We start from the raw sequence: 16078 nt of genomic DNA, 5'->3' as shown, positions 1-16078 counted from the left end.
TTAGGGTTGTTAAAATGACTCTTTGTTCGTGAACAACTCGTGTTCGGCTCGCTAAGAAAACGAGCCGAACACGAACACACTTGTTGAGCTCGAAATATAACTCGCTCGTGTTCGGCTTGTTTACACCCCTAATAGAAGGTGAGGTCAATAACATGAAAGGTAACTTTTTAATATGTTATTTAATTATTTCCTTTGGAGGCTAATTCAATTAATATGTGGATAATAAACTGTTAGTGATAGAAATATCATAATATAAAACATAGTTTCAACGTCCGATCGTCTATTCTCGCCTTAATTAATTCTAAGTCCTGGGCGGGTCTTGACACATATGCTATTTTTGTTTATTCTTTTTTCTTGTAATATTCATTTTCGAAGTTCATATATGCTAGAAAGATCTAATCATTGATCATAACTCCTAAAAGAGTGGAGCATCTTAATCCGTGTAAAACTTCTTACTATGTTGAATGGAATTCCATTTTTATAAAAAAATGTAATATTCAAACATACTCTATCCTCTAATGTCCTATTGTCGTTTGGAGGAGGAATTGCTAGAGATTATTCTCTATCTTCTAATTTCACAACAAATTTATCCATTAGTCCTTGAGGTGATCTTTCAAAAGAAAGAAAATAACTTACACTACAAAGATCTCCATGTCGAGAATCAAATTAGGAGCTATTTTCAATCATTAACTTGTTTTTTTTAGGTGTTATAATTTGTCAAATATTATGTAAAATTCATTTCAACATCTCAGTTACATTTTTTACATTCTCCAATATCAAGGTGTATGTAAGCTGAATGATCTTTCAGTCTTTTAATACCATTATTATTTTTCTCATCATAAAACTTATATTTTGTGCAATCATAACTCTTTTTATACCTTCTTGTACTTTGACTCGAGTGTTATATTTACAAACTGGATCTTTTTTCTAGCATCAATAATCATTAAAAAAAATAATAATACTAAAATTTAAAAAATAAGACTAAAAAATGAAAATAAAATCTAACCTGAAAAGAAAATAAGAGAATTAAAAGCAAAATCAACAAGAAAAATAAAAGTTAGTTAATAAAGTAAAGAAAATTAAGCCATTTTAAAAAATTTTAAATAAAACTTAGAAAATATAAAATTAAAAATAAAGCTTAGAAGAGATTAATTTAAAGAAAACTGTATTAAACAAGAAAAAATATGAAATTAAATTTATTGAAATTAAAATATTTAAAAGAAACTAAAGAAATAAAATAAGAAATTGAAAATAAAATCCAAAATTCTATAAAAATAAATTAAATAAAAATGGATAAAAATTGTAAAGAAGTATCATATCAAATTTATATTATTTTTCGTCACTTTGCGCATTGGTCAGAATAACCACTGATAAGGTTCATATTTAATCTAACATGATAATTATAATTGCTCACTCAATTTAAAGTTAGTTGGTATTGCATCAATATTCCAAAATTAAAATCAGGTACCCTTTTACCTAATATGGCTCATCTTATTAGATCTTGTCTTTTCCTACAGAGGTCATCATGATTCTTTGCTGCTTATCTCACATAATTTGACCTTTAATAGACTTCTTTTAGCATCATTATAATAAACATTGAACTATTTTTAGCTTGTTTATGCACTTGTACTTATCAACATGCATAAATCTATAATTGAGGCATCAATATGCAACAACTAAAATAATATATGAAGACTTTAATATAGTTGATGTATTGTAAAACTTTCATAGAATGAAATTAACACAGCATCATTTTTAATAGATGAACGGGTGCATATCATTAGTTTTTTCTTATAACATTAAATATTATTAAAATGGTCAATTTAAAGAAATTATTTTTCATATGCACATCCAGTCTAATGGATATTTGAAATTGAAATCATTATACTTATGATTTATGTCCTCTCTATATTAGAAATTGAGTATCTTACTGTAATTGTAAGATTTTTGTTGGGACAAATCTCCTAATTTTTATTGCCTCAATATCTTGTTCTTCAATTAATCACTTGATAAAAAGATTAATTTCCTCAATATATACAAATTTCCAAATTAACAGCTCACAGCTCAATTAAACACAAATTAGTATTTTTACCCTGGAATGATTTCTCCTCATTTAAAAGCCAACTCTTTTTACAGAAGAAAGCACCAAAAGCTGAATTACTACCTTTAAACATTAGTTCTCTCCTCGTCCTCCTCCTTATCCACACCTCTTCTTTTTTCTACTTCACCAGCATTTCTCTGTTTCACCCGTTGGCTGGAGAGTTCTTGCTTAAGGTTTAATATAAATTGTAATTTATATGTATAATTTATATACCTAATATGCTTAACCTAAATCCATCTCCATCGTTCCTTTAAATATCTGCTGATTCCAAAAAAAAAAAAAACAAGAAAAAAAAAATCAGCTGATGCATGTATTGCTTATTGGAATTGCCAATCGTAGCACTATAGGGCATTACTCCTGTGTGCAATGTGTTAAATAATGTAAGAATATTATTAATTTAACTTTGGACTAATAATAAAATTAAAAAAAGTTGTTTTATATAAGCTACCACACTAAATCTTTCATATTTACATATTTGTTTCAAGGTGATCATAACAAAATGTAGAATTTTATAAAAATACTTATGATCATATTAGAGATGTGCACAAATTTAATTAAAATTTAATTTTATCATTTTTAATTTTTTCAGCACTACTCAGTAAGATTCCAACCATACAAAAATACTCGTGTATTGCTTAAGATCTTGTTGGAGATTTGTTTCTGATGCTTTTAGAAGATCTCGTCTCTTAGTCACATGAAAAATCGAAATCTAGTTGTGTTCGTTAGTTGAGTCTGATTCTAATATATGAAAAGTTACCATAATATCTTTTTTTATGTTATGTGCAAAGAGTAATCAATGATTTGTAATTGTTAGCCGTTTAGTTATGTAAGATAGTTTGCAGTGGGCTTTTCCAAAGATCTTTGTCAAGCCTGTCTTTTTCTTTTGACAGATTCCTGAAAATTGCGAGCATTTATTTATTTAGATTAAGTTGTTATCGGTGCTATTATATGAATTGCATGCTGGTACAATAAATATTCAAATAATGATTTACAAGAATTATGAATTTTTCTATCTAAATGTTATTAAGGTTTAACAATCTTAAATTTATCTGTAAAGATTAAATTTTGGTGGTAAATGTAGGGGACATCTACATGCTTTGTGATAAGAATATCATGGTGGTCAATGGGAAATGATACAAAAGGAAACTTTTTTGGCTTTGTCTGTGAGACTGAGTATAATGCACAATGATGCAATCAATCTAAGTGGCATAGCAAAATGGAAATAGTGATTTTGATGTGTGGTAAGCTACATAAAGTAAATTTTGAAATGTGGAGTAACATCTATTAACATAGGGTGATAGAACTTTGATTGAAATGGTTTGATGGTGAACTGCTGGAAACTGAAAATGCACAATTTTGGTCTCCTCTTACTTGAACTAGAATGAAGAGGATTTTAAGGAAAATGTTTAAATCAATGATATTTTCGTTTTTCGGAGGTAGACTCATTATGGAAGATAAAACCATATTGTATTGTTGAAGAAACACAAAGCTGTCTTGCAAGTAGGCTAAAGATTTTTGTACATTTTAGGTTCTTAGAGGAACCACTATTCTTGCGAACTGATCTACATATCCGTTTTTAATGTTTGTCCAAGAAGTTTGCTTTATGCCTTGTTAACTAGGTGTGCTACTACTCAGATCTTTGTAACCATTTTTACCGTGCCTTTCTACCTTTTTGAGGTTCAGATTATCTTGTTGATGGAGCAGAATGCAATTCTACCGCTGAACTGCTTTTGGAACGAAGCTATGAGCAGAGCCTAGTTGATCTTATGATTCCCTCGCTTATTTCACTTATAAACATTTTGAAGAAGTTACGAGTAAGTTATTCAAATGCTTACTGAATTTGAGTATGCAGTTTCATCAAGTAATATCGAGTGCTATAAAATTTTTTGTTTTGACTTTATTTTTTATTAATAAATTAATATTTATGTGCATGGATTTACACAAGATAGCTGGATTAAGAATTCAAGCCCATTTCTATTTCTCTCCCTGCATTTCATAATCCATGTTTCTACGCATTTCAAATAGCGCATGTTCTTTTTTTCCCATTGTTTGAAGTGTTGAGACAATTTAAGCTGCCTGATAAATCAAATTTAAACTGTTAGCTATTTGACAGTTCCTCTGAAATATTTGTCTGAAAAGTTAAGTACCGTAAATGGTAAGAACAAGTAAAGTTATATATATTAAAAAAAAAAACAAAAAACAGAGATACCTTGGGAGGTGTTTTACCCAATGTTTATTGGCATTGAGTTTATGATAATGCAGCTGCTAATGTTTTGGCTATTTATCTTCTCTCTGTTTTTATAAGCATATATTTAAAAGAGCAGCTTTTTCTCTGTTTTTTGAAAGTACCTACTTTTTTAAAGCTCCTTGTTTAATAGGAACCTCAGTTGCCAATTTTTATCCTAATCACTGTGTGCATTTTTTATTGCTCTTTGACCAATATGCTGGGTATTTGTGCTAATAAACGCAACTTTTTTTGAAGCAAGCTTTTAGCAAATATCTTCTTTTCTACTTGTTGCATAGTGAATTGAGTGCCCTAAGCCTTGGTGGGGATCCAACAAGGAGAAGAATCAGTTGGTAGGAGAACCTGATATCACGACAGGTAATGGGGTCTGAAAGTTGTGGATTTTTGCAGGAACTCTATTGATGAACAACTTTTAACATTAGTTTGAAATTTAATAATATGAACAACTTTGACATGGTGCCTATTTTTTCGCTCGACTATCTCGTTTGTTGAGGGGTATCCGTATAAGAATTATGATGGAGGATGCTCTTACTAACTGAAAATTCTCTCAATATAGAGTTAAAGTACTCACGACAATTGTTGGTCTGATGTACTTGAATAATGCTTTTGATTTTGGTTAGAAATAAGGATTGAAAATTTTTAAATGTAACAGTGGTTTCATATTTATCTCTTAATACATAGACCTACGACATCCGAGTATAGTCATCAATTAGAGTAAGGAACCACCGTTTATTAGTATAGCTCGACGCTCGGGAGGGTCTCCATAAATCACTATGAATAATTGAAAAAGGGGAGAAAGAAGTGTACAGATAAGGTGGATATGATACATGTTGATGTTTAGCTAATTAAAAATTTTCACATTAAAAAAAAATGAATTTTTATCAATAAACATCAAATGGTACAATTGTTTTAAAAAATGAAAGCTGAGAGGACCCAAATGATAATGTTAAAGCGTAAATGGACATGCAGTAGAAATGGAAAAACTCAGCTATGAGATTGAGTGTTAATGCCATCAATGCAATTTTATTGTATAAAATATAGCCCGACTATCCGCTTAGTTGCTCTAATCATTCTCCCCGAACGACGATCCTGTAAGACACAAAAATCATGAAAAAATGATCTACGCCATCAAGATCATATGTTAACTTACTGACGTATAAGAAGTTACACTTAAACAAAGGAACGTGTGACATAGATTCCAAAGTCAGCACGATTGCTAGTAAAATCGACCTTTTACTCGCTATGAAATTAAAGGTACCGTAAAAAATTTTAATTGCATCACCTAAAGCGAGGAGAATACGTCGAAAAAAATTGAGAACACCCAGTCATGTGGTCCGTGGACCTTGAATCGATAATCCACGGATCTGAAGAAGCAAAACTAGTGAGAGCCATAGAAATGTTACTTTGATGAACATGAGAGGTCGACAAATAGAACTGACTAGAACCAAACAACTTAATCAAATGTTCCACTTGACTCATAATAGAGTTTGACAAGTTCGGAATGGTTCGAGTAGGGGTCGATTAGGTTGTTGTGGATTCCAAGGTCACAACGAGACCTTTAGCATAGGGGTCGATTAGGTTGTTGTGGATTCCAAGGTCACGAGACCTTTAGTAGTGGAAGATTTGGTCAAATACTTATTTGCTGGTTTTCCGTGGAGCTTCTAACACTTATTATGGGTATGGTAGAGTTTGTGGCAAAAATCACATGTGGAGTGATCGGCTCGAGACGACGTGACAGTGTATGGAGTATTCTTGGAGACCAAGGTTGGCAGCTCATATGAGGAGTTTAGTTGGCGAGCATGATAAGTCTCCAGTTTTCTTCACAACAGATATCGGTGAATGATTCCTGGGTTGAAGGAAGAGTGTCATGACCAACTATACAACTGCAGACTTCATCAAGTTCATTGTTCAGGCTAACTAGAAATTTAAACACAAGATGCTTCTCCAAAATCTTATGGAAGCGGGAAATTTCTGCGGGAGTCCTATGTGTAGTCATAGTAGAGTTCACATTTCATCCATTAAGCAAATAAGCCGTAGTATTGGTTCACCGTCTTCAATCCCTGTTTAGCCGCGCGGACCTTATTAGAAACTTCTTAGAGTTGTCCAAAATCACCTAAGTCCGAGTAAGTATTGCGAATGACCGTCTAGATGACACTTGTAGTCGGAAGAAACAGTTAAGAACAACCAATAGAGGTGTCTATGGAATCAAATGTTCTATGGCTCTCACTAGATATGGAATCAAATGTTCTGTGGGAAGTTGAGAACTACATAGTCGCTATATGTTGTGTGGGAAGTCGAGAACCTCTGAAAACTGTTTTGTTGTTCGTCAAAGGTTGGGTTAAATTTGGCCACCTAACAGGTATGATTCGAGAACCTCTGAAAACTGACCTAGCATGTGTTATGTGAGAAGTTGAGAACTACATGGCACTGCAGCCTTGACGGCCAATTCTCTCTTGTGTTTCGGGTATATACTATTGATGAAGCGAATCTCTTTTCATTCAATAAGATTTAATATACTCATCTATGTCGCTATAAAATGCCTAATTTGATCTCACATCTAAAAGTTGTAAAATGTTGAAAATGTAAACTTTTCGTTGAAGTTTTAATTTTTTTTTGTTTTTCTAAGAAGATCAAAAGCTTCAAACCGTCAAAAACTTTATCAATCATTGCCTCAACTCTATATTACCACCCGAGTACTGTAATATCTTTCTGCAAGTATGATTACTGCGAACATTTGCATAGATAGCAAACCAACTTAAATGAATCAATTTTATAAAAAGTAAGCAACAAAAAACAATAAGACATGGTTTGAATATGTATGAACCCAGTCAAGTAAGCTTCGAACATGGTTAACTCTTTTGGTGCAGATAAAGTTCAAATCTTATTTTTGAACAAGGTTCAGACAGTTAAAATAACTAATATGATGTTTATTGAGCTAGGATTTAGGTTTCAGTGTGCAACTAGGGTTCAATATTTCTAGTATAAGTTTATACTATTGTTCATTTTCTAAACCTTAGGTGCCCCTTTAATGTGCCCATACAATTTACAATTGTCTATTATGAACACAATTATGCTCAAATAATAAAAAATATAATATCACATACCTTTAACAAAAGATGATTGTAATGGAGTGTGTCACTCTGAAGCTTTACCATAGACCACAATTGCTCTAAGATTTTGGGAGACAGAAGGTTTTTGGAAGACGGGCATTCGAGCATCATTGTTATTCAATAATTTGTATGTCTCTTCCCTTGAGGGTTATGACTTATATTTTTTATCATAGACATTCTAGTCCGAAATGACGTTTTAGGTTTATTTTTATAAGAAAACCAACAACAAGAATATTTGGTTAATTGCATGTATTATGAAGCATATAAAGTTATATTTCTTCAAAGCAATGGTTAAAGAAATAATTCATTTAGAGTTCAATTTTTTTTGAAAAAATTTCTTTCTTTTCATTATTTTATACATCTACAATAGTGCTTCCAGACTTTCACATTGATACTACATGTCTTTATTAGGCTATATTTTTTTTGCATATATTGGATAGCATTTATTTTAAAGGTAAATCAAAGTAAAATATTATTGAAACATTTAACATAACAAAATTGAGCAATCATGAAAAAATTGAAATATTTATTGAGCAATACCAATGAGAAGGAAAATCTTATAAATGTTCTTGCATTTGAAAGGCATCAAAAATTTAAATTGGTGCTATTATAAGTGACCGCACTTACTAGGTGATATAATGTCTTAAATATTCAGGCGCTGAACATAATGTTAGGTCCTACTAGACCTCAAGTTGATATAATTTTTTAGTGTGAGAGTTGTTGACGTCCATTTTTATCCACTAAGTGTCATCTGAGGTATTTGTCCAAGAAGATGAGGTGCTAAAAATAGTAGTTTCACATATAATCTAATATGGAGCATTTTGAATAATTTTTAATAAAAATTAATTGATACTCATTTTCACTTATATGGTAGGGAAACTAATGCATTTTCAAATTCCATTGTGCTATAAGTTCGAAATTTTTGGTAACTCCACTTCCTTACAAAAGTGGAATAAACTTAAGTTGTTACCATGTATTGTGTGGGGACAATCTAATGGTTAAGATTATCTATTTCAGCTTTGGGATCTTTCATGCTCTTGTATCTATCACTAAATTTAGTGCAGGGCTCTATTGAACCGGCGGCTGACACAACTGGGACAATTGGACCGATTTCGGGAGGGAGGCAAGGGAGCAGGCTGACCTAATTATTTGGGTTAGCTTTGCAACGTAAGTCCTCTTTGTTACGACTCGAACTAGGGCGTGAAATTAACTAAGTCGGGTACAAGATGATCTAAAAATGAAAACTATATTTTCTATATTAATTCTTTTTAAACAATATTTCACAAATTAAAGTACTTATCAAATTAAATTGAAGCAGTATAATTAAATTTAGTTTGTTATTAGTCGCCATCATCTTCTGTTATATTTTTTCTTTTATCAATCATCTTTTGATCATCTAATTAAAGCTGAAATGTTAGTTTAAACTAATTGCGAGCTAAACAAAAAGTAAATATTTACACTTCTAAACTACAGTAATACAAATGAAAAAAAAAATAATATATATGCCGGTTAAGTTTTTAATAATTAAATATAAACATTTAATATTTGAAAAAAATTATGATATTCAATGAATCTTACTATATTAATAGCATATCTATATCATTTTATATTTGTGCACTATGCTTAAAAATATAAGTATTTAATACTGCTGCTAAAATATTTAATTCCTCAGCAACTATACCAAAACTTAATAACAGTTATAGATTCGATAAACATGGACGTAATAAATATTCAAAAATTGTAAAGTCACACTTATTAACGCAAGTATACATATCGCTTAAGTAATATAGGACTCTAATGAAGTCCTAGATATCGATCCCACAAGGAGTAATATTTGAACTACGAATTAAGATTTTAGAAAATCAATACTTTAATCACAACAACAAAATTCAATTTGCTATCTGTCACTAATAGCCAATTGAAATAAATATGTAATTTTAATAACTATTAAATAACTAATTATGTTAATGAGATTTTTAATATGATATTCAATATATAGGAAAACTCCACTTCCTTACAAAAGTGGAATAAACTTAAGTTTTTTTTCCATCATAGTAAAACACGCACATATAAACATACTATGAAAATCATAAATTATTTATAATTATTTCATTCTCATTTATATAGTAGTCAATATACTTATGTATCATTCAATATTTATAATAATTTAAATATTGTTGAGCACACATATCAGTCCTATAATATGAACAAAAATTCAATAGAGTTTAAAATCCTAAGTTTGTAGTATTTTCACTATAACTACTCAAAGTACTGGTAAGTACATTTGGTATAGAAGAAGCAAGGTATTATCATAGTATGAATATATGAGTACACACCTTGATCAATGATGATTCTAAAAATTCTTTTCACTTATCTCTAATGAAAACCTAAAGTCAAATGCATAAATGATGATTCTAAAAATTCTTTTCACTTATCTCTAATGGAAACCTAAAATGCATAAACATTTATTATTAACTTATTATATGTTAATCTTATTATTAGAAGACAATTTGCTTTTTATTTGACCATTGATGTATCATATAATATTAATTATTTTATCATTATTATCATGATTATTATATTTATTTAATTATTTCTTTTAATTAATTTAAGCTTAATAAAATATTGACAATAAAGTTGGTTCTAATTTAACTTTCAAGTCACTTTGTGTTAATTGTTCCTTTTATATTAGACTTATAAATATACATATATTCATATTATATAACAATTTATTATTAAATAAACAATTAATACTTAAATAAATCAAAAGCTAGCCATTCTTAATCTGAATCTTCTTTAACTAAAAAAAACTGATTTAATTAAATTTTGCAATTAATATCTAATAATTTGTAATGTAATAAATTCATAGATGAGTATTATAAAATTCTTCTCTCACAGTTTGGTCTCCCCCTTCCCACACGCAGTTCTCCTCCCTTTCTTCTCATTCGACTTGATCGTTAGAGATCGAGCGATCACTGTGCGCAGAGGATCTTCCTCCGTACTCCCCTCATATGCTGTGCATGCGATCTGTCTTCTACCCTTTCAAGGAGAGCTCCCTCTTTACAAAGCGATAACGGTCAACCTCTTTGACTCTTTTGGTCAGGGCTTGACACAACAGCGCAAACACTCGACGCCGCCGCCTCCCTCTTCCTCAATGCTCAAAATAGATGTCGTCACCTCCGGCTATGGGGATGCCCTAGTTTGTGTTGGTTGTCTCTCACACTCGCCGTCCCTCTCACCTGTTAAGTTCCTGCCTCTCCCTTCTGTACGGTTTCCCTACTCTCTTTTACTTCGGTTATTCATTTCCTCTCCCCAGGGTAATTGAAACGTATTTGCTCATATGTTTTTTGTTGTATTTCTGTTTCTTATTTTTTGAAGGACACTTCTAAATACTTCAAATAGAAAAAACATGTCAGTTTTTAAAACATCAAAAACGAGTTCCATTCTAGCCACTACCCACCTCGCCCACCGTCGGTCGGTGCCCGACGACACCACCTGCCTGCCAACACTTGGCCCCGCCGGCCTTCTGCTCCCTCTCGACAAAGGCCGCTCCGCCGCTGTCAGTCGCCGACCTTCTAATGCCAGTTGTTGTCCGTCGCCTTTGCCATGTCCGCGCTCGCTCAAAGGTAATGCTTTGTGTTGTGTGGAGCAAGGAAGACGTAGTATACGTCTTGGGTGGCAGAATTTAATACTGGAGCACAGATGGACCCAACTGTTTTATAAAAATTATAATTTTTTCTTAAGAAAATAGAAAATAACTAGTCAAATATGTTTTATATTTTTATTTTTTTAAAAACATATAAATCATAATAGTACCAAAAATATTTTCTAAAAACTGAAAAAGAAAAAACAAAGTAAAAATGAAACAGACTAAAAATAAAAACAAAAATAAAAAATAGATAGTGATCCCAAACAGGTCCTTAATAAAATATTGACAATAAAATTGAATTTCCTAATTTAACTTTCTAGTTACTTTATGTATTCTGTATCTTATCTATTAAACTTATAAATATACATACATTTATATTATGTAACAATTTATTATAAATAAACAACTAAAATTTAAATAAATCAAACCCTAACCATTCTTACTAAGGGTCTGTTTGGGGCAGCTGCAGCTTATCCAGCTTATCCTGATAATCTGGTGATAAACAGCTGATCCGGATAAGTTGTCTGTCTGTTTGGTTTGCGCGTTTAGAGAATAGCTGATTCTGGAAAAATGACAAATCTGCCCTTGTTTTGGATAAGCTGCAAAGAAAAAAAGAAGAAATTTTGAGCCTAAATTTTTTTTTTTCAGAATTGTTCAAGGTAAGCTTTACATTCATCAGATTAATTTTGCTTCAAAATATATGCATATATTAATTAATTTTGCTTCGAATTCTTCTTTGTAGAATTTTTAAGCTCTTGGAATTTCTATGAAGACAATCATCCATCAAGGGTAACTCATTTCTATCTACCTTTCATCACAGTGAGTGAGGCAAATGGAAGTAGAATTAAGCTTATAGGCTTCAAAATCAGCAATAATTGAATAACTAAAAAGTGTAAAAACATGTCGGGATGAAAAAAAATCAATCAAAAGCAAAGTAACAAACAGACAGTCCTCTGCATATCTTCCAATTCAAAGCCAAAATTTTTCACCAATTTTCTCAATTCAAAATCAACAAACCCACTTACCAAATGAGGAACACTTATTGACGCCTTCGAGAGTGACGACGACGGTGAGGATGAAGACGAAGGGCAAAAGAAAAGCAAGGACATGGTGATGTAACGTCCTAGGATGCCGAACAGGGAATCGGCTAAAGCATTAGTAGCAAATACAACATAGGATGCCGAACAGGGAATCGGGTGGGATCAATGAGGCGGGAATCGGCTAATGACGACGACGAGAGGGAGAGTAGCGATGGAGAAGCAGCTAGGGCAACGAGATCTCACGAGGGAGAAGAAGGGCACGAGAGGGATTTTTCCTAAATGCACTTCATCGAAGCGGGACGTGGGGTCGATCCCGCGTCCCGCTTCTCTTCAGAAATTAAGACCGGCGTTTTCAGCCCGCCCCCCAATCGCTCGAACCAAACGCTTATCCTGTGTTTTCAAAACGCCAGACGCCACAATAAGCTGCGCCAAACGCACCTACCTAAGAAACTTCATTAACTTAAAACCTTATCGGATTAATTTTATAATTAATAATTTATAATATAATAGTTTCATTAATGAGTATTATAAAATTCTTACCTCATGGTTCAGTTTATCCCCTTTTCACATGCACTCCTGCCTTTCATTTTCTTCAGCTGAATCGCTTGGGATGGAGCGATAACTGTGCGCAAAGGTTCTTCTCCCACACACACCTTTGTGCACCCGATTTGACTTCTACCCGTATATAGGAGAGCTCCCTCTCTACTTAGTCGCAACGCTCAATTTCTTCAACTCCTTGAGTTGTAGCTCGACACAACAATGCAAACACTCGGTGCCACAACCTCCCTCTTCCTTTTTGCTTGACAGAAACATTGTCATTCGTCGACGTCGTTACCTATAGCTATAGGGATGCCATAATTTGTGTCTGTCGCCTCTCACACTCGACTTGCCTGGTAAGTTTCTGCCTCCCTCATATGATAATTTATAAGGCGAACTTACCTCTTTGACTTCTGACCCTTCGCTTCGTCTCCCCTCTATTATGTTACCCGACTCCTCACTACCTCACTATTCTTTTCCTCTCCCCCGGGTAATTGAAACGGGATGTCACACTCCTTATCTACTATTATAAATATGTCATTTACTTTGTTTAGGGCTAGTTTTTGCTGAGTTTTCTGCTAAAATAGCTTCCAGCGTCCCCAGTTTTCTCTCTTAGGGCTATATCCGAGGATGAGTGGTGCTCTTGTTGTATTTCATTTTGAGGTGGTGATTATCCCTGACTTTAACATCCTTTGCAACCTATGTCATCCTTGTTGCGACCACTTGACAAGTTACTGTAGTTGTTCTTCCGCAGTCCTCTTTGCTACCTCTTTTAGACCTTCCTCCTGCCTGTCATGACCTACAACCAAACCTGAATTCTAGCCACAACTTTCTTGCCCCTCTCTAAATTCTAACCACACCTTTCCTAACTTTCCATATGGCCTCCTACAGCTCGCACCTGCTACTCCAACAACCAACTACCTCATCCAGCCCTTGGCCTTTCTCTCATCACTTAATTCCCTCCCATCCAACAGACGCTCTCCTGTCGTTGTTGCACCCACACCAACTCCTTCCCAATTACAACCACAACCCTGCTCCCATCAGCCTGTTGATTGCTACACCTTTCCACTGTCCTCCACAACCGCATCCTCCCATCTACCTAACTAATTGTCATCTAGTCAGTGGTCACCATCGTCATCCTCAATCTAGGGTGTTGCGTTTGTTGTTATTTTCTGTTTTGAAGAGTATTTGTTGTTACCTTTTGGGTTTTAGCAATAGTATTTCATTTATATTGTGGTTTGGGGTTAACTCGGGTATCATTTGGTATTATAGCTAGTCAAACCTTATTTCTATCGTAGAGTTTCTCAGCATCCGCCTTAGCCCCCCCAAAAAATTTTCTTTCATATCTTCAACTGCCTCTTCCAATTCCAAATCCCAATCATGTCATCATGAAGATACATGCTGGAATGTACTTGGGACAAGATACAGCGAGAGATTTGTCTGCTTCAACAGACACAGAGATTGATGATGGAACACATAGTAGAATACCCTCGACCTCAATCTGGAGAGTCCAAGGGGAGATAGGGACGAGGATCTGAATTCGTTTGATAGGACAGACGTCAGTGCTAAGTAATACAAGCCCCGTTGCTTCGAGATTCACCACCAGAGGAGGCCGAGGGAGGAGCCCTCATATGGAGGCACAGGAATTTCGACATCAATGTGGATTTATCAGAGTTCGACGGTTGTATGAATCTAAATGACTTTATTGACTGACTGCAACATGTTGAACGAACCTTTGATTATACAAAAGTTCAAGAAAATAAACGAGTAAAATTAAATCATCTCATCATGAGGATACATGCTGGAATGTACTCGGGACAAGATACAGCGAGAGATTCGTCTGCTTCAACAGACACAGAGATTGATGATGGAACACATAGTAGAATACCCTCGACCTCAATCTGGAGAGTCCAAGGGGAGATAGGGACGAGGATCTGAATTCATTTGATAGGACAGACGTCAGTGCTAAGTAATACAGGCCCCATTGCTTCGAGATTCACCACCAGAGGAGGCCGAGGGAGGAGCCCTCATATGGAGGCACAGGAATTTCGACATCAATGTGGATTTATCAGAGTTCGACGGTTGTATGAATCTAAATGACTTTATTGACTGACTGCAACATGTTGAACGAACCTTTGATTATACAAAAGTTCAAGAAAATAAACGAGTAAAATTACCAGCCATCAAGCTGAAGAAGAGCTCTTCCTTATGGTGGGAAAACTTGCAGAGACACAGGAAGAGAAAAGACAATGATAAAATTACCAAGTGGGAAAAGATGAGAAAATAGATGTAGAGGAAATATTTTCCACCTTATTACTGTCAAGATCTGTTTCCGAGACTCTACATCCTACAACAGAGAGACCTATCAGTGGAGTTCATTGTGTAGTTTGACGAGTTGCAAATGAAGTCGAGTTGATCGAGCCAGAGGAACACACCATAGCTAATTATTGGGTAGGTCTGAAGCCAGCTCTCAACAACGTGATGCAGTTGTTGTCCTATTATTCACCAAGAGATGTCTAGATCTTAGCCTTGAAGGTGGAGAGAGAAGAAACAAAGCAGAAAAGCACTACCAGGTAGGCAACCATTTGCGGTTGGAGTCAGCAGTAGGAGCCCATCTCAGAGAGTTGAGAAAACTGGTTCGGATAAGGACAAAACCACCTCGACTGAGAAGTAGCTTGAGAAGTGTAGCACGCCTACTACAACCCCCTCCAGAAAATACTTCAGATGCCATGAAATTGGCTACGTCGCCTCCAGCTACATGATGAGTTGAATGGTGTCTTTTATCGAGCAGTGTGCTGTGGAAGAGGTTAGCGATGAGGAAGCAACTTAGGAACTGTGGGAGTATTTGGAGCGAGATGTTCGTGGTTTAACGGTCCCTATAAATTGAGGATACGAGGTATCTACAGTGGCTTTGTCACAACATATTCTACACCTGTTGGATTGTGATCAGAATATATGTAGTCTCATCATCGATGGAGGGAGCAACAAGAATGTGACGTCTATGCAAATAGAGGCGAAATTGGGCCTCATGACGCAGAGGTATTTCCATCATCAGTCTTGAAAGTATGTTGAAAAATAACTTGTTTGCAACTAAACAAGAAGTCAAGATTTGGATTGTCATGAAGCTGATGTTGCCAATGCCGCTTGTCCATAGTCATCTGGAAGTAGTCCATAACATTTGAATTGTCTCTCTCTCTAATAGTACCATGGCACTCGGTCAGTCAGTCTTCAACTAACTTGGAGAGTGATAAAACTACCATCCTTTCCACTTGTCTGTTATCCCAATGGCCTTCACTCGTAGTCTTGAGGAGCTCCCCCATATTCTTGCCTTTCTCGATGATAAGAAAGCACCGTCGACATTCGCCATGATACAATCTGGATGGGAAGGAGGGGGGG

The 16078-nt window shown here is 34.3% G+C and overlaps 1 protein-coding gene across 1 annotated transcript in view; it reads left to right on the top strand.

The window, feature by feature from the left end:
* LOC110037579 overlaps nucleotides 1-16078 on the top strand; it is a 101285-nt gene that overhangs the window by 74394 nt on the left and 10813 nt on the right. The window contains exon 17 of the mRNA XM_020742252.1: nucleotides 3785-3915. Within this exon, the coding sequence (XP_020597911.1) occupies nucleotides 3785-3915 (131 nt within the window). The remainder of the gene's footprint in view (nucleotides 1-3784; nucleotides 3916-16078) is intronic.

This window comes from Phalaenopsis equestris, unplaced genomic scaffold (assembly GCF_001263595.1).
Source record: "Phalaenopsis equestris unplaced genomic scaffold, ASM126359v1 Scaffold221595, whole genome shotgun sequence".
NCBI lineage: Eukaryota > Viridiplantae > Streptophyta > Magnoliopsida > Asparagales > Orchidaceae > Phalaenopsis > Phalaenopsis equestris.
This window is presented reverse-complemented; position numbering and strand designations above follow the sequence as displayed.